Raw genomic sequence first — 21,826 nt, 5'->3', positions numbered from 1 at the left:
GGCACGGGAAGTCCCATGGAAAACCGGAACACACTGAGAGGGAACGGAATGGGAAGACCCCACTGGCAGGACTCAGTAAACTGAGGCACCAGTCCACTCATCGAAACCGAGGAGTGCCAAAACTACAAGACCAAACGGAAGACATTTGAAACCTCACCGAACTTGCACGGGGAGCTATCTATATGCAGTAACTTGGACTAACCTACCAGGGAAAAGTATTGGAAGCAAAGAACGTAGACACAGACACCGCTTTCCATAGGTGAGTGTGCAAAACTAACACAAGTGTCCTGTGCCATCGCGAGACCGAAAGCACAGAACGACTTAGTTAGCTGTGGATTAGAAAACGGCACTCAGGAATTGTGACGGGAAAACGCAAACATCGGGACGCAGGGGCAACGCATCCATCCGCTTCTGTACTAGCGACCCTCGATGGCCAGATGTTACAAGAATAAGAAAAACAAGAAAAGGAGACGGTACCTTTTTGACAGTGGTGTGTGCGTCTTCCTCCGGTCCCGAGGGGAAAGGTGACGCTTCACCTAGAGGGTGCAGTCACACAGATATTAATGACAACACTGACCGCTTTGAACTGTACACACACACACACGTGAAGTCTAACTCCATTCAAGAACCTTTCCATAAACTAACGTGGCCCAAAAGAATTTCAGAGGACTGAGGGATTTGCTCGAGGGAACGCCTGCTCGTGTTTGGGATATGTGTGGAGACAGTGAGCAGAAGGAAAACAAACCGCAGTACTGCATTGGGTACGTGGGCCTACAGTCCTGAGGTGTTTTAGATCAGCATTTAATTTCTTTCTTTGGAAGGAGGTCCTGGCAATGGGACCCAGGAACTTCTGCATCCGAAGCATGCCATCCATCTACCCATCAGCTACACCCTTCCCTGGCCCCACAGTAGCCTTTAAGCACACACAGGAGAAAAATCACCCTCCGTGGATGTTCACCAACGTACCGGACATGTCAGGTTGGTCTGCCGCAAGCACAGACGTCAATGTCTCGTCCTCGGTTGGCTCCTCCGGAGCACCTTCGTCAGCGACGTGCGTCTCAGTACGGGTGCCGTCCCGTTCAGCTTCTGGCTCGGGCACCCCTTCCTGTAAAAACAAAACAAAAGAACCCCACAGGCCACCTTGAGAAACCACCCTAATCATGCACTTGGTCACTCAATCTGTCAGTAAGTGCGGTAGGAACTATTCACTGCGTCTATCAAATCATAGGCATCATCCTGGCAACAGCTGGGAAGACACACGAAAGACGCATTTGGCTCTGTGTTGTTAGCAGAGGCAGGGACACGTGAACACCCATCAGCACAGAAAAGGACAATACAGCAGCTCTACAGCCGGAGTGGACGGACAGGCAGGGCACAGAGGAGGGAAGAGTCTCGGGCAGGTGTTGGCTCGGGGAACGCTGGGAAGACCGCACCGTGTCTTCAAAGGCAGGCCGAGCGCAGAGTGGTCAGGGGGACGGATTCGAGGAAGGGCAGCATGAGCCAAAGGACGAGGTGGGAAACGGCACGGGAAGTCACACGGAAAACCGGAACACACTGAGTGGGAACAGAATGGGAAGACCCCACTGGCAGGATTCAGTAAACTGAGGCACCAGTCCACTCATCGAAACCGAGGAGTGCCAAAACTACAAGACCAAATGGAACACATTTAAAACCTCAGCGAACTTGCACGGGGAGCTATCTATATGCAGTATCTTGAACTAAACTACTAGGGAAAAGTATTGGAAGCAAAGAACGTAGACACAGACACCGCTTTCCATAGGTGAGTGTGCAAAACTAACAGAAGTGTCCTGTTCCATCGGGAGACCGAAAGCACAGAACGACTTAGTTAGCCATGGATTTGAAAACAGCAGTCAAGGACTGTGACGGGAAAACGCAAACGTCGGGACGCAGGGGCGACGCATCCATCCGCTTCTGTACTAGCGACCCTCGACGGCTCGATGTTACAAGAAGACGAAAAACAAGAAAAGGAGACGGTACCTTTTTGACAGTGGTGTGTGCGTCTTCGTCCGGTCCCGAGGGGAAAGGTGACGCTTCACCTAGATGGTGCAGTCACACAGATTATTAATAGACAACACTGACCGCTTTGAACTGTACACACACACACACGTGAAGTCTAACTCCATTCAAGCACCTTTCCATAAACTAATGTGGCCCAAAAGAATTTTGCAGGGATGAAGCACTTTCTTTAAGAAAACCCTGGTCGTTTCTTGGCTATGTATTACGGTAGTTGGGAAATGGAAAAGAAAGTGTAATGGATATGGTATCTGGAGCTATAGACTTATATGTTACAATAGCTTTTGAATTTTTGTTTTTAATGGAGATACTGGGGATTGAACCTAGGAACTCCTGCATCTGAAGCATGTGACCCATCTACCACTGAGCTGTACCCTTCCCTTGCCCAGACCAGCTCATAAGCACAGATATGAAAAAAAATGAAACTCCATAAATCTTGTAATTTAACAGCCATGTCAGATGTGTCTCTTCCATCCACAGAGGTCCATTTCTTCTCATCTGTTGGCTCCGCTGGAGCACCTTCATCACCTGCGTCTGTCTCCGTACCAGTTTCTTCTTTTTGAATTTCTGGCTGTGTCACCCTTTCCTATAAAAACAAAATAGAAAACCCCACCTTCAGAAGCCATCATACTCATGCACTTGGCCATTCACTCTCTCAGTCAGTGAGACATAAAACTTCTACTGTATCTATGAAATAATAAGCATTATCCTGGGAGAACCTGGTAATGTAAAAGAAAGACAGATTTTTCTCTCTGTTGTACAAGAGGCAGGGATATGTGAAAACCAATCAGCACAGAAAACGATCATTCTACAGCTCTACAACTGAAGTCAACGGATAGTGAGGGCACAAAGGGGAGAAGAGTGTGGTGCATGTCTTGGCTCAGGGAATGCGGGGAGGCCGGGGCTGTGCCTTAAAAGAGAGGTCCAGTCCATAGGGTGAAGGGACAGGGATTCCAGGAGGGGCAGATTGATCAAAAGGCGACTTGTCAGAGGTTATACCATGTCAAATGGGAAACTAGAACAGACTTAGTTGGAATAGAATGGAAAGATCTCATTTCCAAGATTGAATAGGAGACATCATTTGATCAGTCGAAAATGAGAATTGCAAAAAACAAACGCAGAACATAAAAAAGAGAAGGATCTTCAATATACAGCTAGCTTGCACTTGGAACTATCTATATTAAGTATTTTGTACTTTGTAACAGAAAAGTATGTGAAGCACAGAATTTAGATACAGACACTGCTTTCAGTAGATGAGCGCAGAAAATTAACACAAGTGTACTATGCACTCGCATGACTGAAATCACAGAATGACTGCATTAACTGTAGATTAGAAAATATGTGAATTGTGATGGGAAAATGTAAATGTCAGAACACAAAGTCAAAACATCCATCCGCTTATGTTTTAATGAACCTTGATGGTTACGTATTAAAAGAAGAAGAAACATAACAAAAGGAGATAGTACCTCCGTATCAGGAGACTGCGCATCTTTGTCTTCTGCTGAGTAGACAGCTGATGTTTCACCTAGAAAATGTAGTCACACGTATATTAATGACAACACTGACCACTGTCTATAATACACACACACATATAGGTCTATGTCCATTCAACAAGATTTCCATACAATAATGTTGCACAAAAGAATTTCAGAGGATTAAAGCATTTTCTTGTAGAAAAACCTGGTTGAGGTTCAGATACGTATGAAGACAGCTGGCAAAATGAAAGCAAACAGTAATGGGTGTGGTAAATGGATCTACAATCTTCAGATATTTTAGACTAGCCTTTCTTTTTCCTTTTTCTATGCAGGTACTCTTGATTGAACCCAGGAACTCCTGCATCCAAAGCATGCAATCCATCTACCAATCAGCTATTCCCTTCCCTCGCCCTATAGTAGCTTTTAAGCACAGAGAGAAGAAACATCAAACTCCATAGATTTTACTAATTTACTGGCCAAGTCAGTGTTGTCTTTTCCATCCACAAAGGTCAACTTCTCATCTTTTGGCTCCTCTGGAGCACCTTCATCACTTGCATTCGTCTCAGTACCGTTTTCTTGTTTATCTATTTCTGGCTCGGTCATCCCTTCATATGCTTTAGGTCATGACCAGAGAGCCCTAATACTCAAACCTAATCTTCTTGCTCTTGTGCTCAAAATTCCCCATGGAATCCCTGCAGCACATATTGCTGATTTCCAACCTGACAGCCATTCTTTTTCTTCCTTCTTGTTGCACAATTGCAACTTTACTTTGATATCATTTTATTCCAATATACAAAGAAGGTAATCTCCCCCCAGCTCCCAAAAGAGAATTGACTATTCTAAGATAATCAGTGGAACTACTTTTCCTTCACCAGAGTCTCATTTAGGAATGAGTATGTGATATAACCCAGCCAGTAAAATGTTCGGGGAAGGCTATTGTAAGCATCTTGCTGTTCTTCGTTATTTGTAGGAAAAGAGGTAGACAAAAGCAGTCCTTCCGGCCTTTGGATATTGCCATGTGAGAATATAATGCGAGGAGCGGCTGCCAACCAGCAGACCAGGAAAGGAGACGTCAAACACCGGCAGCCTCACAACTGAAGGAGGGACATCTAAAGGCATCATGAATCATCTACACAATCCTACTTCTTATTTTAGCCACTGCCCCTCAGAGTCTATTATTCTTTACAGCAAGCAGCATTCCGATACATTTCCTGGGGTCTACAGGAGACCTAATCTTCTCTGTAGAACTAGAAGGGCTTTCCAGAGCATGCCTGAGCTGAGTATTCACCTCGTTCCCAACCAGGCCCACGGCATCCTTTTTGGACCAACAACATGAAACTCATGAATCTTCTCGAGTTCCCTGGCACATTTTTGCCTCTGCACTGCTGTTCCTTTGGCCAAATGTCATCTTGAAAGATGTTCCTCCTACCAAACACTGTCCTTCTGTCTGCTTCCCTGGCAAACTTCTACTCGCTCTGCATGCTTACCTCAAATCTTGCCCACTTTTTCAAAAGCCATTTCCTCACTATGAACTTAAAGTATTGAGCACATATGAAATACCAACAAAAGATACAGAAGGACACTTATGAAGCCCTAGGGGCCCTGGGATACAGGGAGCAGAGTCACCGAGAGGGAATCACAAACATGACAGTAAGTGACATGCTCCTGGGGGGCGGGGCTGCGTGTTAAACGTTTGCATTTTGTAATGTCAGGTTTGTGCTTAGCACCTACGAGACACTTGACAGCCATTTACGTGGGAAAAAATGACTTAAAAAGTGGTAATAATTATCAGATAAATGAGAATGCTTCCTTTCAAAATTCTATTTAAAAAAACAGAAAACAACCAGGGACAACTCTACTGTATTATGATTCCCTTAAGGACAAGAACTATCAGTTCCATCTTTGTGTCTCCCATAACTGGTAACGCCAACCAGCAGATGCTCTTTGCTTGCCAGGGGCCTGCTATGTTACAGGGGCCCTCACACAGCGCAGACTGTGCAAGTGCCAGGGCTCTCATCTAGGCGGCACAGCCGTGTTCATGTTCATGGGAAGCATTTTTGTGCTTTTACTGGAATTTCTTAAGTCCTGTGTTGAGCTATTTGAATATTTATGATGAAAATCCTTTAACTGATGGCAACAGAGCAGCTTGTTCTAACAAAATTAGTTTCATGACAAGTATCCAAGAATAAGAAGAGGAAGAGGAAGAGGGAGGAGAGAAGGAGGAGAAAAAGAGGAAAACATCTGGTTCTCATTAGGTCAGCATATCTCATTCTGCTTGCTCTTATGAGGAATGAAGTTGGTAAGAGTGAGACCTGGTTGGTGTAAGGATGGGAAAAACGACCAGTGCTTCTCCACAAGGCATTGCTTGCCGGACTTCTGTACTGTCGCTGGGGACTTTTCAGCAACAATCTCTTACTGGTGTGCTGCGCACTGGCTCAGCTTTGCAGTACTCACGGGTTGCCACGGTGTCAGAGTACCAGGAAGGGATTGCTGACTTCCCACTTTTAAAGACAGTAACTTTTTAAGTGAGACGAGTCACTGTGCAATAACTAACCTTCATTTCCTAAGTGTAACCCATTTGTTTTGAAGATTATAGATCCAGTTCTATGAGAAGTCCAGTGCGTTATAGTGTGGTTGATGGAGGAAATGTACAACAAACTTAAAGATCTGTTTTCCTTCTTTACACAAAGACAGAACATGGGATTTCAGGGGCTGTGTTTAAATACGTGAATTTCTTTCCAGACAACACTGTCTCAGGGTTTAAATGACCTACAAGTAACTTCCTAAATAATTTGGAATACTACAGCATTAAGGGAGAAACTAATTGTAAAAATCAAGGTATACATGAAATTCCCACACTGGCTGTTCTGACTGCTCTGTCATGATCAGCACTGCCTCCCTCTCACTTTCTCCATCTATGGCAGGACCACAGACAGTCACTTACAATCAGAAGTCTTGGCCAGGCTGGGATTTTGAAAAGGCATTTCACATCTCCTTTCATCTTTGTGTTCGCTATGTTAAAAAAAAAGTAATCGATAAATATTACTCTTGAATGCTAATATGAAAATAATGACCAAAGATACTAAATTCTTACATTATTTCAGACAATAGCAGAGCTAATATCAAACCTTCAATGGTCCTGTATACCTCAAATTTGTAAGTTCTATAAACTTGTCCTTTAGCATGTAATTAAAGGAGAAAAAAAGTCAGGTTAAGTAGTCATGAACTGAGGGCAGGATAGCTCACGAAGTGAACTAGACTTAGTCTGACATACGGAAAGGATCTTGAACTCAGAAGTCCTAGCTCTGTAACCAACAGCTATTTGCTCCTGGAAAAGTTGTTTCTCATCAGCTCAAAGTCTTCCTGTATAAAACTGGGATCTTACAGCTTTAATTCCCAATAGTATTCAGAGGATTGATTTAATGACATAATATACCCCCAAAATGCTCCGAGAAACGGTGATGAAATTGAATAAATCCTTCCTGAACTTTAATGCCAGAACTAGTTTAGCATCCCGAATAAAAACCAATGTGTGTTTTCTCATAGGTGCAACATTCAAAGGTGCAGTTTTCAGAAAAATGTTCCAAGTTATGGTGATGAGCCGTCCTTTTTTCAGGGTTTACCATTCAGGGCACCTCAGCCATTACATGTTTTGTAGCTGTATTTGTAAGTACAGGACGTCACACAAGCAATGCATGAGAACTAAACAAGCTGTCGCCCTGCAGTCTGAGCGTGGGTCACAAGGAAGGCTGAGGTGCGTGGGTCAGCAGGGGCGTCCCGGGAGGAGAGGTCACACAGGACAACTGCAGGGCCATGTTCTGTTTTCTTTTCTTCTTTTAAAATGATGCTATTAAAGGTCTTTAGAGAGCAACATGCACAGCGCAGACCCAGCTGCCAACGAGACCCTGTTAAGACCAGTTTTCATACCGACGCTGCAGCAACAGAATCGAGGAGCACAACAGAATGGCTAGAAAGCCCTCCTCCCCACCCCAACCCCAGTGACCTGTGGAAGACGGGTGTCACTTTGACCTCAGGGAATCCCTTTGCTTCTTGGAAGATTCCAGAGGAAGAGTACAGAGGAAAGCCCTCAAGGCAAAAGACAGGATTTTCTTCTCAAATAAACACTTTAAGACCCAAATAGCTGCTTAGAAAAATCAGTTATGACATTGTTTGTACCCCATGCATAAGGGATACACTTGGAATCAAATACAGAACACGAGGATGCTGAAGGACAAAGGGCTCAGAGGCCCTGAGATAAAGAATCCTGGGCCACTGCTGCATCTCACTAGTCTGGCCTTTGGCGTGATTTCCAGCTCATGAAGGGGCACAGCTCACTGCCATCCCCCAACTGCCTGCACCCAGCTTTGAACTCTCACCTGTTGTGTGACAAGTAACACTTATTTTCAACCCCAGTTTAGTGATCATCGCCATTTTAGTGTAAACACTTACATATTAAAACCACTAGTAAGAGCATATCCTTCTACACTGCATGCCTAGATATCTTGAGAAAAGACATCAATGCCTTGTTGAAGAAGAAGCCTGATCATATTTGGTGATTAATCACTTACAGCAAGCATGAGGGCCATTCTAAAATCAGGGAAGAAAACTCACCCCCTCCCCAAGGAATTTACTTAACTTACTTCAACAGCTAATTTGATATATTGTATCTTGACCATCTCTGTAAGACTGACCATATACATGCTCATGTGTTCATCTCGGCAAATTACCTCAAGGCCAAAAGCAAGCCACAAAAAAGCAGCCCCCTGTCCTACTGGGGTAACACAGAGACGAAATTGCAGATTTAAAGTCCTCTGATGGATAAGAAATGATGCTGAAGTCACTTATGTCAAGTAGGGAAAGATTTAAATAAAGATTTCCCCATTTCTTACTGAGTCTCAAATATTATACTTTAAAATCAGCTAGAGGGCAGTAAAACAAAAGCTGTTTGCAGGCTTCAAACAATAATGTGAATAATGAAAATAGTCACGGTTGCAGTGAATCACGCTGAAAAGTATGTGCTTGGCCCTGAATTAAATACCGTATGTCTTTCTTTCTTACACACAACCCCCCATAAAGGAGGTACTCCTGTCCTCCTTTACATATCAGGAAACCTATCTGTCGATAAGTCATGTTCCCCAGAGAACACACCTGACAAACAGGAAAACTAGGACTTAAACCTGGGCTGGATCTAAAGCTCAACTCTTTCCTCTTTATCATCTACCACTGGCTTGTCTGCTTTAAAGGAAATGTTTATTCAATCACTAAAGCTATCTTTCCGCTTTCTACCATTATCAATTAAAAATAAAATCATCAAAATGTACAAGAATTGAAAAAGGATAAAAACGGATGAGCCCATAGGATCCGGTAATGGTGATGAATACTCGTGTGTGATAACCTGAAAATATCAGTATTCTTCAAAGAGTCATTTCAAGCTAATAGTCATCTAAAAGACAAAACAAATTCCTCTACATTTAATCTTCATCTTTTAAGAAAAAACCTATACACAGTAGAAATTTAAAAATTATTATAAAAGAGTTCAGATATTCAATGTTCTATCATAAGGTCAATTAAAATTGTAATTCATACTAATAAAAAGAAAGTGATCTCCCTGACCTATGAGAAGACCATATGATCAAAAGAATCAGGTTGCAAATGACATCAGTCAACATTATAAAGGAAGATGAATCCTGCTGTATTCTGTTCTTTGTGACACCCAGTTGGAATTGCTTTTCTCCCTAACCGATGCTGTGTGGATTGTAAGTTAATCGTTTTATTAATTTAAATTTTCTAACTGATACTACCCGGGAACAACGGCAAAGGTTTTTTTTTTTTAAAGATAACAAACTACTGTACCTTTTCGTCTTCTCAACTGTATGTATATTTGCCTGTTTTTCCTTTAAAAATTCTGCCATTTGCTGCCTGTTTTCCCTTATGGCAATTAATAGTGGTGTCAAGTCATCCTGTAAAACAGTAAGAATAGTCTATAATGTACAAAATTACATATTTCAAAACTGAATGTAAAAATTTGTAAGTCTCTGAACATAAACATATCATGTAAACTAAATACAAAGTAGCCTCTTCCTCCTCACCCCTCTGGGCTCCTACTCTTTAAAACACTCCTCCTTGAGCTCTTCAGAAAGTTCACCGTGAAGTCATTCTCTAAAACTCACTTCAAGCACTTACTGGTTCCAAGAACCTTTGCTTCTGCCAGGCCTTCTGTCGCCCCCTTACTGCCCTGTGACTGCGCTCAGTGCTCTCAGCGCTGCTCCGCAGGGAGCCATGTAGCTACTGAGTCAAGCGCAGCTCTAAGGAGCCACGTGGAGGAGAAAGACATCACACCGTCTGCCGTGAGCATAACCTGTCAGCTATGACCACGACCAACCTCATCAGGTTTACAGACATTCCGATGGGAATGATTATTTGCATATTCATGAAAAAAAAAGTTTGTTTTAAAAATCAACTTATAAGTTCTAATTTGAAAAATTCAATCCCATGCGTGAGATTATTATACAATATGAAATAGATTATAAATTTAATATAGACTGCCATTAAAGTTTCAAAATCATTTTCAAAATATACTATAAAACAGGAATTGTCAAGTCAAATGCTTACAGAGGCAAAGTAGGGGACCCACGTTCAGTGAAGGTCCCAGGTGAGGACAGCAAAGTGGAGAACACACACCCCACTGACTAGGGGCCGCCTCTGCACAGCAGACCACACGGGAGCCTGGGCTCATGGGGGACTAGATTTGTTCCTTTAGTTGAAGTCTGAAATGTAGATTTCTGCATGAGTCTCCTAAATTTTAAATGTTGACTCAATGTGTGGAGGCCAACTGAATATATCCGGGAATGTTTCGTCTATAGCCCACTTGTGTTTGTATGTTTGCTGTGTTTCCAAACAGTTGGGTATAAAGCAAATATTTGGATGTAAAACCTTTCCTTCCTTTAGTATCATATGTCCTACAAAAACAAAAAAAAAAAAACAAAAAAAACAACCTGGGCCCCAACATGTCATAAAAAGTGCTGTAAAGACTCATAATACCCACTTTAAGAACTTTTCCTATGCCTACTCAGACTACAATCTGTATCTCAGTCTCCCTTATTGTTAATCATATGGATCTCTAGTTCATAAGATGGCTGAAACTACATTATTAAAATAATTCCCTTCTGTTAGTAACTTCCTGGGTTTTGATGTTTAAAACTGCCATCTTGCATGGTATATTCATATAGAATGGAATACTACTCAGCCATAAAAACAATGAAATCATGCCATTTGCAACAACATGGATGGGCCCAGAGATTATCATCCTGGATGAGGTAAGTTGGAAAGAGAAAGACAAATCCCAGGTGATATCACTTAATATGTGGACTCCAAACTATGACACCAATGAACTTACTGAAGAAACAGAAACAGACTCACAGATGTAGAAAATAAACTGATGGCTACCAAAGGGGAAAGGTGGTGGAGGAGGGGTAAGTTAGTAGTTTGGGATTAGCAAACACAAACTACTGCATATAGAATAGATAAATGACAAGTTCCCACTGTACAGTACAAGGCCCTGTATGCAACATTCTGTAGTAAACCAAAGTGGCCAAGAATATGAAAGTGTGTGTGTGTGCATATATATATAACTGAATCACTGCTATAAAGCAGAAACTAACACAACACTGTAAATCAAGTATACTGCAATTTTTAAACAAACCCACCATTTTAATGATGCAGGCGCTCAGTAAATCTAACAGATATATTGCAAGATTCGGTCACACAGATTTAACCAACAGAAGGGTCATGAGTTACTATTACTGCACTCAGGAAACCCTGCTGGCCTAATGCCTTGGTTGGTAACAAAAGGTGCAAAATCCTTAAAGGGCTCTACTTATTAAATCATTCACCAGAAGCAAATTTCTAAGACTCTTTGAGTGCCACTGAATGATCAGTGATTGGAAGGAAAAAGGAGTTATACTTCAAGCCCACATATACTGCCAATAATACTCGTTTTAACTTGTCAAGCACTGAAGTAGAGATGGATAAAAGTCAGGCTTCTGTGGCTGGAAAGGAGAGCACTGAAGCCAGCATCTGTCAAACTTCCACTCTTCTAGAGAGGCCTTCTTTCCGAGAGCTGTGAACTGACACGTATTACACGGAGCCATTCAATAGTTCTCACCCAAGGGTTGTATCAGAATCTCAAGGAAATCTTTCTAACTACCCATGTCCAGGCCTTACTACATTTATTCACTCAGAATCTTCAGGGGACAGCCTAGGCTTGTACATTTTTGGAAATGCTGCCAGGTGATTGTGGTTCACTGGCACGATTTAAGCTGAGAACTCGCACAGGAGACAACCGACCAGTTCGGACTCGCTTACCCACGTGGCCAGTTCCTTCTCTCATTTGAGGATTTGCACAAAGAAAAGTTGAGACATAAAAGTCACTTAACAAAACTGCATTTCATTCTCCTGGGTAGACAGCAGTACAACAGGGACTACTCAATTCAGAAGCAACTTGATTTCATTATCTCTGCCTTCTTTACTTCCCATCAAGACATCCTAGATTTGACAGCCAAGTCTAGACTCTTATCTAAGGGTCTGTTTCTGCCAGAATAGGACACTGGGCCAGTTCATTATCTGTTCTTCTCTCTTATTTCCCACTTACTCACCCCCCGTTCACCACCAGTGTCATTTCCTCAGAGTCCCCGTAAAACTGATGTCTCGGCAAGTGTACAGTTCACTCACACTCTTTCCCAAGATGACAATGTTTCTCCCAAACAGTGAAGAGCAGCTTGCCCAACTACATCAACAGAAGGAAAACAAAAACCTCCTCTCGCTATTTCCCAGTTGCCCAACTTCCACACTAGCCTGCATGTTTCAACTGCTCAATCCATAGTCTGTTTCCTTTTATTTCCTCTTAAGCCTTGGGCAATGAGACAGAAATCAGTTTTAGATAAATTCTTTGTTTTAATAAAACAGAAACTTGTCCATAGCAGCAAGGAGTTGATTACACTGTCAGATGTTTTTGTTTTGCTTCAGTGTTAAGACAAAGTCTATTTCCAAGGCAAGTTTTGCTTTCTTCGATTTTTACACCAATCAGAAAAAAATGTGAGTGGGTAAAAACAGAAAGAATTTTTTTTTACCTGCAACAAATGCAATGTTTGCACAAATATCTGCCATAAATAAGCAAAAGAAAGCTGTACCTTCTAATGCTTCTTTGGAAATCTCATTATTTAAAGTGAAATCTTAGACAATTAAGTTCTTTCCAAATATTTTCACTCAGGAAGTGCCTGCACCTCCAATAATATGTAAAACTGCACCTATTATGTCAGCGGAGGGCATTCCTGGCAGGGCTGCAGTGGCGGGAGGTAACGGATGTCCCGGAGGAAAAGCAGGCGGACCAGCTTTGCCATCAACTGCTGCCCACACAGAGCCACAGCCCCGCTGAGGAGCTGCACCAGGCTGAGCACGGAAGACCCTGGGGTGTACGTGGTGGGCCGCGTGGCCACCAGCACCAGTGAATGCCCCTGCTGGTTGTCAAACACGACCTGACCTCACTTGTCCTGATCCTATTACTGGGGGTCCTGGGGTGCTCAGGGCCTGTGGCCTGCTGCCTCCCCTGCCCATGTGCACTCACCCAGTTCCCCTGCTGCATACTGGGTCTCCCTCCTCCCACCCATCCCCAGTAGCCACCCCGCCTCTGAAGGCAGCCAGCCCCCATCATCACTTCACTCCCCCAGGCCTTCATCTTCTGTGGCCTCTGAACCTACCACCCACTCCCAAGCGCTTCCTAATGGGGAGCTGTTCCTTCCGGGGTAGCACAGGTGCTGGGCGACAGAGCTCTGCCTTTCCTGTGGGCGTCAGCTTTCTCTGGCCCCTGGCCTTGGCTTTGGACTTGTTTCCATGGTAACAGGGCCTGATGTAGTCTATTCGGTACATGTATTAGAAATAAAACACCTGTGGCTACAAAAGAACCTGTATTTGAAATAGTTTGTCAAGAAAGCAACTGGAGCTATACCTGGTTTTTCGCGTCCATGTCCGCGGCGTGGGACAGCAGCTTCTCCGCGATAGATGCGGTGTCGAGGCGTGCCGCATAGTGGAGCGCGGTGTTGCCAAGCACATCTGCGGCATTGACGTTCGCTCCACTTTTAAGGAGGATGTCCACGCACTCCTCCGCCTCGCACTGTACGGCCTGTCGGTATCATGCCAAGAAACAGACTGTAAGTGCCAGGAATTCCAAGTCAACATGCCACAAGTCCCAGTGGTTCATTATACTTAAACCAGATCAATTCAGTTTTAAGTCATTACATGGAATCCATCTCATGTGGGCACGGCTGGCTGCTACTCACCTTAATCAGCGCCGTCCTTTTCTTCCTGTCCTGCGCATCGACCTGGCAGCCTCGCTCCAGGAGAAGAGTCACCACGCCTCCGTGGCCACTGGCAGAGGCCAAATGGAGGGCCGTCCTATGAATGGGAGATGACTTTTTAGGACATTAGAGCATACTAGTTCAAACATACCATTACTCATGTCATTGGCAACATTCAATAGCATGCTCTTCCTACCCCTTTAAAAGAAATACTCAGTTTCCTTATGCAGAAAGAACACTATTTATAAGCTCTTACCACTCACCACATTAAAGGAAGAACAACCTGTTTGAATAGTAAGCATGACCTTGAGATTCAGCTCAACTTGGGCCGGACTTCTACTTTAACTGTCACTTACTAGCTGCCACATAGCCTTTCTGTGCCTCAATTTCCTCATCAACCAAACAGGGATGAAGTAGGAGTTATCTCACAGGACACGGCTGTGAGGCTTCAGTGAAAATCTATGCACAGTGTTTACAACAGTTCCTTGCACAAATAACAGCTCATTTGCTGTCAGACAATATAGTTATGACTCTTACTACTATTTTAGAAAGACAGCATTTCAGTGAAGTAAAATGGTATCACACCTACTTTGCTGCTGTAAGGATTAGAGAGAACACTGGACTTCAATGATCCTAAGATGTTCATTTTCTCACAGTTTAACATCTCTGGCATGGGAAGGCAATTTAAAATTCATCATGTCTTACCACTGTAATTGGTAGAATTTTAAAAAACTCTTTCTCATTTTTCCCATTGGTGTAATTATTGGGATGTCTTTTTGTCTCTGGTTGCATTTTTATTGTCGTGGAAGTATAGTTGATGTACAACATGATGACAGAAATTACAGGTGTACAATTCAGTGATTCACAACCTTTCAAAGTTACACTCCATTTGGAGTTATTGCCAAACAGTAGCTATACTCCCCGTGTTGTACAATATATCCTGGTAGCTTATGTTAAACCCAACAATTTGTGCCTCTATGTTCCCTACCCCTATACTGCCCCTCCCCACTTCCCTATTCCCATTGTAAACCACTAGTTTGTTCTCTGTGTCTGGGAGTTGGCAGCACTTAACAAATTTCCTTATTGTGACATAAAATAGTGGGGCATCTGACAACCTATTGTGCCTTCCAGTAAGTGCAATAATGGTCTATGCCACAGGTCTAGTGCACTTCTTGTCACATGGGTGGCATTTAAATCAACTTTAGATCTTAAAAACATGATAGGCAATATTGTAAATCAACTAAACTTCAGTTTAAAAAATCATAAAATAAAAGCATTACAGGGAAAGAGAACTCAAATAAACAAAACAAGAATTTTTGAAAATGGAACTCTTACTCTGATTTTCAAGAAACTTTAAGCCAAAGGAAATTCAGGATTCAATTCAATCAGGATGGCTCGTTTTATTCAATACTTAGATGTGTACATTGTATGAAAGCATAATTTCCAATGCTCAATATCAAAATTACATACTACTCTAAATGTTCAAAGGGGAAGGTGAACGTCAGCTTTTACAGTTTCCTCCCTTCAGACACTCTTTTGTTTGAAAGAAGGGAGGAAAAGTTTAAACTGAAATGAAGTTTTAATATTTCAGTTTTAAAGTTCTCATCTTGCTCAGAGGAAGCAACACGGAGTTTTTAAGGAGGAAAGGGTTCTGACAGACAGATGAAGAATATATCTACTACATCATAGTATTCAGGTTACAGTTGAGGAATAAATGGATTAAAAGAATGAATAAATATCTTGGCGAGTTCAATCTTTTTAAGAACTCTTTTATAAAGAAAAGCAATACTTTTGCAATAGGAACACTCATTGACATTGCTATTTTTGACTTTCTTGTCATAAGGACACACCTAAAATTTTACAAACTTTTGCAACAGTAATAATCATTTATATTTACTATTTTTCATTTCCATAAGAATGTAAAATGATTACTCTATAATCATTAACATATGATACATAATAAAGCTACATATATTCCAAAACTTGGGCATAGAATATATTCCTAGTAAAATCTACAAGCACAGATAACAAGATTCCCTTTACTTGTAAAGAGGCTAGAAGTTGTCTCAAGATTCAAATCCTCAAAAACATTTACAAAATAGAAAGTGAGAAATCATTTTTATCTGTGCAAGATTCATATTCTTGCTATTTCCCAGGAGTATTTCATTCATAAGAAACATTTACTAGAATTTGTACTTCTTCATTGTAGAAATCAGATTTTTTTAAATGGAAAATCTTCACAAAAAATGCAAATGCCCAGAACTATATTTTTATCACACTTGTGTACCTAGTTTTGGCTAAGAGAAGACCATAGCCTTCTTGGGTTTATATATAATAAAATTGATTTTTTTTCTGTTTTTCAATGATCTTCAAAAGGAGATCTCTGCAAGTCAACATACATCTATTATCTATGCCACCTTCCATGGTCAAAGATGGCTCCATACCAAATGCACTGCAATTGATTTAAAAATCCTTTTGTGAGTTTTCCTTTATACATTGCTGTTTTAGGTAGTCTTTGAGAAAAATAAGTTGTATGCTATTTATCTCTAATTTAGCTCTAATTATTTATCTCTCATTCATATAAATACCATTCATGTGTAAAGGGAATACACATTTTTTAATGTAGTACTTTTCAGGAAACTGTCTCTTTCAAACTCAAAAGCAACTTAAACTTGAATCAGCAGTAAAAGTACCACCGCTCTTCATCTGGATGAATTTTGTGAAGGGAAAATGATATTTCATTTCTTTTCACTTAAATTCCTTTTCTGACCAGAGATATTAAATATTTTCCCTGTTATCTATTGGTCACTTATAGACAAGAAAAAATTGTACTTTGCCCAATTTCAAATTAGGGGCTATTTTTGCTTGTTGCTTTCAAAGACTTGTCAGTAAAAATGAAGAATTCGTCTGACACAAATACACTGCACATCTTTTAAAAGCACATTGTTTTTCCTCTGGTTAATCTTATTTTCTAATCTACAGAGTTTTAATTTTTTTTATGTTGTTAAATCAACCTCCAGAATTCTTGCTTTTGAAGTCCTTCTTAGGAATGTCTTTGTCAGCATAAAAAATGTATAGACAGGAATTTACGTTTTCTTCCGGTACTTTTCTCACTTTCAATACTTAAAAATGTTAATCTATACATCTGACACTTGTTTGTGAGATAAAAACCTAGCTACTTTTCTCCAAATTGATTATTTCTCCACCATTCATGAATAACTCCTCTTTTCCTTATAGGAAATTTCATCAGTAACAAGTTCTAAAGTCTTACATAGACTTGGGTGTTTGGGCATGTTCCGTTCCATTCATTTATCTGTTTTCTCAACTGTTGGTAAAGCAGTAATCTGTGGAAATCTACAGCACATTTTGATATCAAGAACGGCAAAGCTTTGTCTTTGTCTACTACACAGAAATTTGAATTTCATCAAAAGAATTCAAAACAGCATGCGTAACTCAATGTTTTTAAAAACTCTGATATGTTCACTTGGTTTATGGAAAACTCAATAAATATGGGAAGACCACACATTTTAAGAAAATGAGTCCACCTGTTCAAGAGCACAGCTGTCTCCCCACTTCAAAGTTGTCCTCTAAGGTCCTTCAGTAAAGAACTTATGTACAAACGTGTACACTGATATAAAATGGATCTTGAATTTTATCCCAAGAAGTTTTATCCCAGAGGCGCATCTATCATGGGAATTATTTTTCTCATTACACACTTTCCTCTATATAAAATTGTACATTAGAAATAAGATGCCATTTTATCTTTATGTTTAATTTGGTTTATATTATTACTGACATGTAGTTAAGCAAGTCACTGAAAAACTGTCAGGAAAGTGCTCTCTACGGGGAATTATGAGTGGGTCCAAAACTAGTTCAAGCTTTAGCTGCCTATAAAGTTTGCTGGGCACTGGACCCCACGCTGGTTTCCAGGAGCCTCAGAGGGAAACTGACAGCTGGGCCCGGCCCCCGGCCCCTCCCAGACCCGCCCCACCCTGTCCCGCCACCCCTGTGACCTGTTCTTTCTATCAGGCTCGTCCAGGCCATTCTGCCTCAGGAAGAGTACTCGCTGGACGTTCCTGACATCTCCAACAGAGGCAGCTCTGTGGATTTTTTTTAAGTCTCTCCTGCGGATGTGGTAGCCAGGCTGCGAGTTCCTGCAGTCTCTCTCAGGGCTGATGGTACAGCCCACGGGTGACTCACAGTTCGCACGGCAAACGCAAAAAAATCGGCTCATCATCTCTATGAATAGGCTTTCCACCACCACTGGGGTCTGGCTGGGAAGCTGTGTCCGTTGGACTCTATCCGTACACAGTAACCGCAGCCTAGCAACACCGATGCAGTGCCCGTGCGCCTCGGAACCCCGAGCCCCTGCCCGTGCGCACAGAGGCCCTGAGGCCCAGCACGCCCCGCCCGCACGTGCCAGCCCCAGGCATCCCAGATCTCTGCCACTGCTTCTGGGCCACACTGCTTTCCTTTCAAATGTTGATGCTAGTTGGCTGGCTGGTTCAGGACATTTGAAGAATTTAGACTCACCCGACAAAGACGTGTTGGCATGTGACTGGTCATGGAGTGGCGTGAAGCTTCAGGATGCTGAGGGCCTCGTCCCCCAGAGAGCACCCCCCGATAACTCTTTCTGTCTCTTCACCCTTCAGTTTATCCCCGTTGTCGACTGAAATAAAGTCACACAATGTGAGAGTTCTGGGTTAAGTCATATTGATGGCAAAATGAAAGCTCTGAGAAACTCTTCCAAAGAGGCAAAGGGAAAACTCAGTGTCATACAGGATTTCAGTGAAGGGGGCACATGCAGTCAAGCACACACTCAGGCAGAGGGTGCTGCTAGTCACGAGGAGCAGATGTCACCGTCAATGATTTTCGTACTTTTCTAGATATGAGATGTGAGACTTTGGGCCATAAAATCTTCTCCTGAAAATACCTAACTGTCTGAAGGCCTGTTCAGCCAGTTTTCAGAGAGCACAGAGTGCCTCACTCGTGACCTCCGTCCTGAACTCCTCTCACGGAGTGCTGGAGGTCAGCGGTGGCAGCTGCTCATGATTGAATCCAAGCAGAGTTAGCTGGCGAGTGCCAACCTGATCCGATCCTTGGAGAGGCAGGTGGCAAGTGCCAGTTTTTAGTTAGCACTGCCCAGATGCCTCTGGGTCCCAGCCGCTCTCCATGGAATGCAGCAGGTGGAAACAGCAGAAAGCTCTTTTCATGGTTTCAGAGACTGTGGCAATGTGGGTCATTCAGTGCAAACTTAAGAGAAACTGATGCACGTTCTCCAGATGAAACGGAAACGCGTTTCCACGGGCCTGCTAACCCTTCCCTATGGCTCAGCCTTATGTTTTCACATTTGCTTCACTTTAATTTTTTGCTTTGATTTTCCACCAAATACATCTTTCATCAATCCAAGATTTGTTTTGGAGCATGGGGTAACATTGGAGAACGTTTTAAAAACGATTATCCACTTGTCCCAAACAACCCATCTTTTCTCAGCTGTACCACTTCAGCTTGCATTCAGTTCTCAGAGGTTTTTTCCATTTCTGGGTTTTCCATTCTGTTCCACTGAATGGTCTGCTGCTTCTAGTATCAGCAGTACATGTCCAAATGTCCCCTCCTCATCCTTCCTCTTCAGGATTCTCTCGGAAATGTTTACCTCTACATTATTTGACCGGAATTTTTAACCATCACTATGCCCCCTTAAAAAGAATTCTTAGTTTAGTGAGACTTTGGATGGTAATTATGTTAAGAGAATTAACTTTCACTGAGAATCAATCTTCTGTAACAGTGTATCCAGGTACATGATATGTCTCTCAATTGGTCTTATTTTATGTTCTTCTTTAGCTTTTGGTGTCTTTTTTCCTTATGTAAATCCTGTATATTTCTTGATATATTTATATACGGGTTTTTTCCATTTCTTTATTGTGACGGTATATTACTTTTTCATTACAATTCATAAATGACCCTTGGATATCTGTGGTTTCATTTTGTTTTCTTTTGCTTTTGATAGCAGGAGTGAAGAAAATGTTTAAGCATAATTTTGTAATAGGAGACAGAGGAGACAGTTTCTGGCAATACTTAAGGGAGGCACAGACCGGTTGGTGTAGATTTCACCAGATGTCGTAATTGAAGAACAGTATGCAGATGAAAAAAAAATCAAGTAAAATGCAAACATGGAAGGCAGAGGGGAACAAAGAGGATTGGGGAGAACGTCTGAAACTGAAGAACAATTCTAATGTTTCTGGCCAGGCCAAAGGAGAGTCCTGGAGCCTAAATCACCCAATAAAGAAATCCCACTTCTTCCAGAAATGGGCTTGTACTGTTACCCCTACCCTGCTAGTCAGAGGCTAGGAGCACTTGTGGGAAACATGGTCATGGTACAGACATAGATGTGGGTCCAGAAGGACAGCCGCTGGGGCGTAGTAATGTGTCCTAAGTGGGCTCTTCGGTTTGCCCAGGACTGGGGGATTCTTGGGGCCCAGGACTAAATCAAGACAGTCCTGGGGGAACTGGCATGGTTAGTTCCCCTCTCTCTAACACTGCAGACCTGACCTGAGCATTTTCTTGCCTGGCATACCCCTCATCTCTGTGGCTCCTCTTGGGATCATTTCTGTTTATCATGGCAGCTTACAGCTGGAAAATGTTTTCACCCTCTTCCTACTTTGGCCATCTAGCCACAGCAGACAGCATCTGTGATTCTGAGATTCCTTCCGCAGAATGGGGCAATTGTAACTTTTCTTGGTAGCTCTCAGACATTGAAACTCTCAGAGAATGCAAATTAAAATTTCAGCTCGGTCCTGTGTTACTTCCATACTTCCCTGTCGAATCCAGATGAACCCGTGTTGTGGGCCCTCCAGCACTGTGAGGGCACTGAGAAGGCCTACTTTAACCCTCCCACAAGGGCCTTTGCTTCCTAGAAGAAAAAGGCAAACGCTGGCACTGAGCTTATTTCCTCAGGACTACAGTCAGCCCCCAGTGCATTTCCACCTTCAACAAAAATGGGTGAGCATCTCTGCTTCACAAAGTCTTAAGCCATTTTTATTTGCTCCAGAATCTGGGCCAAATGTAGGACCTCTTAGATTTACAGGGGTTTGGTGCCAAGAAATTGTTACGACCATCCTCTTGGTGGCCAATGCTTTTTTCACTGGAAACAAATTGAGTGGCTCAGCCTCCAACCTGAGACCCAAGTGGGTCCTTGTAGGGGAAGGAGGTAGGCAAGAGCTTAGCATCACTCTTTAGAACCTGGCATGTGGGGGACTCAGTGTTAGCAGAGTGAGGCACACCTACATCCACTGGGACTACTGAGGTCTTCCTTGTCTCATATGTATTTTCTTTCTCATGTTTCCTATCTTTTTAATAGAAAATATAGGTTGCTTTTGCATAGATATATAGTGTGATTTGTTCTAGTTAAAATGATAAAATAGCCTTAAACATGCATACAGAAATATGAGATCAATTAAATTTTATCTACTAGATTATAAACTATATAATTAATAAATATAAAATTAAATACTAGCCTATGGAAAAATAAGCGTATTTTTGGAAAACAATATAGAGTTGAGCACTTGCTAACAGAAACTACCCAAATCAATCAGAGTTATATGGATTATTAAGTCATGGATGGGAAAAATCAATTCATGATAATACCTTTTTGTTTTAAACATTTTTTATTGATTTATAATCATTTTACAATGTTGTATCAAATTCCAGTGTTCAGCACAATTTTTCAGTTATACATGAACATATATACATTCATTGTCACATTTTTTTCTCTGTGAGCTACCATAAGGTTTTGTGTATATTTCTCTGTGCTATACAGTATAATCTTGCTTATCTATTCTACAATTTTCAAATTCCAGTTTATCCCTTCCCACCCTCCACCCCCTTGGCAACCACAAGTTTGTATTCTATGAGTCTATTTCTGTTTTGTATTTACGCTTTTTTTTTTTTTTGTCTTTTTGTTTTTGT

At 41.9% G+C, this 21,826-nt stretch overlaps 1 protein-coding gene and 1 long non-coding RNA gene across 2 annotated transcripts in view; both read right to left on the bottom strand.

Annotated features, from left to right (window-relative positions):
- Nucleotides 1–495: 495 nt before the first annotated feature.
- LOC135321509 (uncharacterized) lies at nt 496–2,413 on the bottom strand. The gene is made up of 3 exons (XR_010381337.1): nt 1,999–2,413; nt 967–1,105; nt 496–536 (listed from the first exon to the last, which is right to left on the bottom strand). It is a non-coding gene; the product is annotated as an uncharacterized LOC135321509 (long non-coding RNA).
- A 10,404-nt stretch (nt 2,414–12,817) lies between these two features.
- Nucleotides 12,818–21,826, bottom strand: part of LOC105103874 (CD109 antigen-like) — a gene marked incomplete at its 5' end in the record, with an annotated part of 39,386 nt that continues 30,377 nt past the window's right edge. Inside the window, 3 exon segments of the mRNA XM_064486433.1 lie at nt 12,818–13,024; nt 13,513–13,686; nt 13,844–13,958. Of these exon segments, the coding sequence (XP_064342503.1) occupies nt 12,818–13,024; nt 13,513–13,686; nt 13,844–13,958 (496 nt within the window).

Source organism: Camelus dromedarius, chromosome 6, assembly GCF_036321535.1.
Source record: "Camelus dromedarius isolate mCamDro1 chromosome 6, mCamDro1.pat, whole genome shotgun sequence".
NCBI classification, from domain to species: Eukaryota; Metazoa; Chordata; class Mammalia; order Artiodactyla; family Camelidae; genus Camelus; species Camelus dromedarius.
This window is presented reverse-complemented; position numbering and strand designations above follow the sequence as displayed.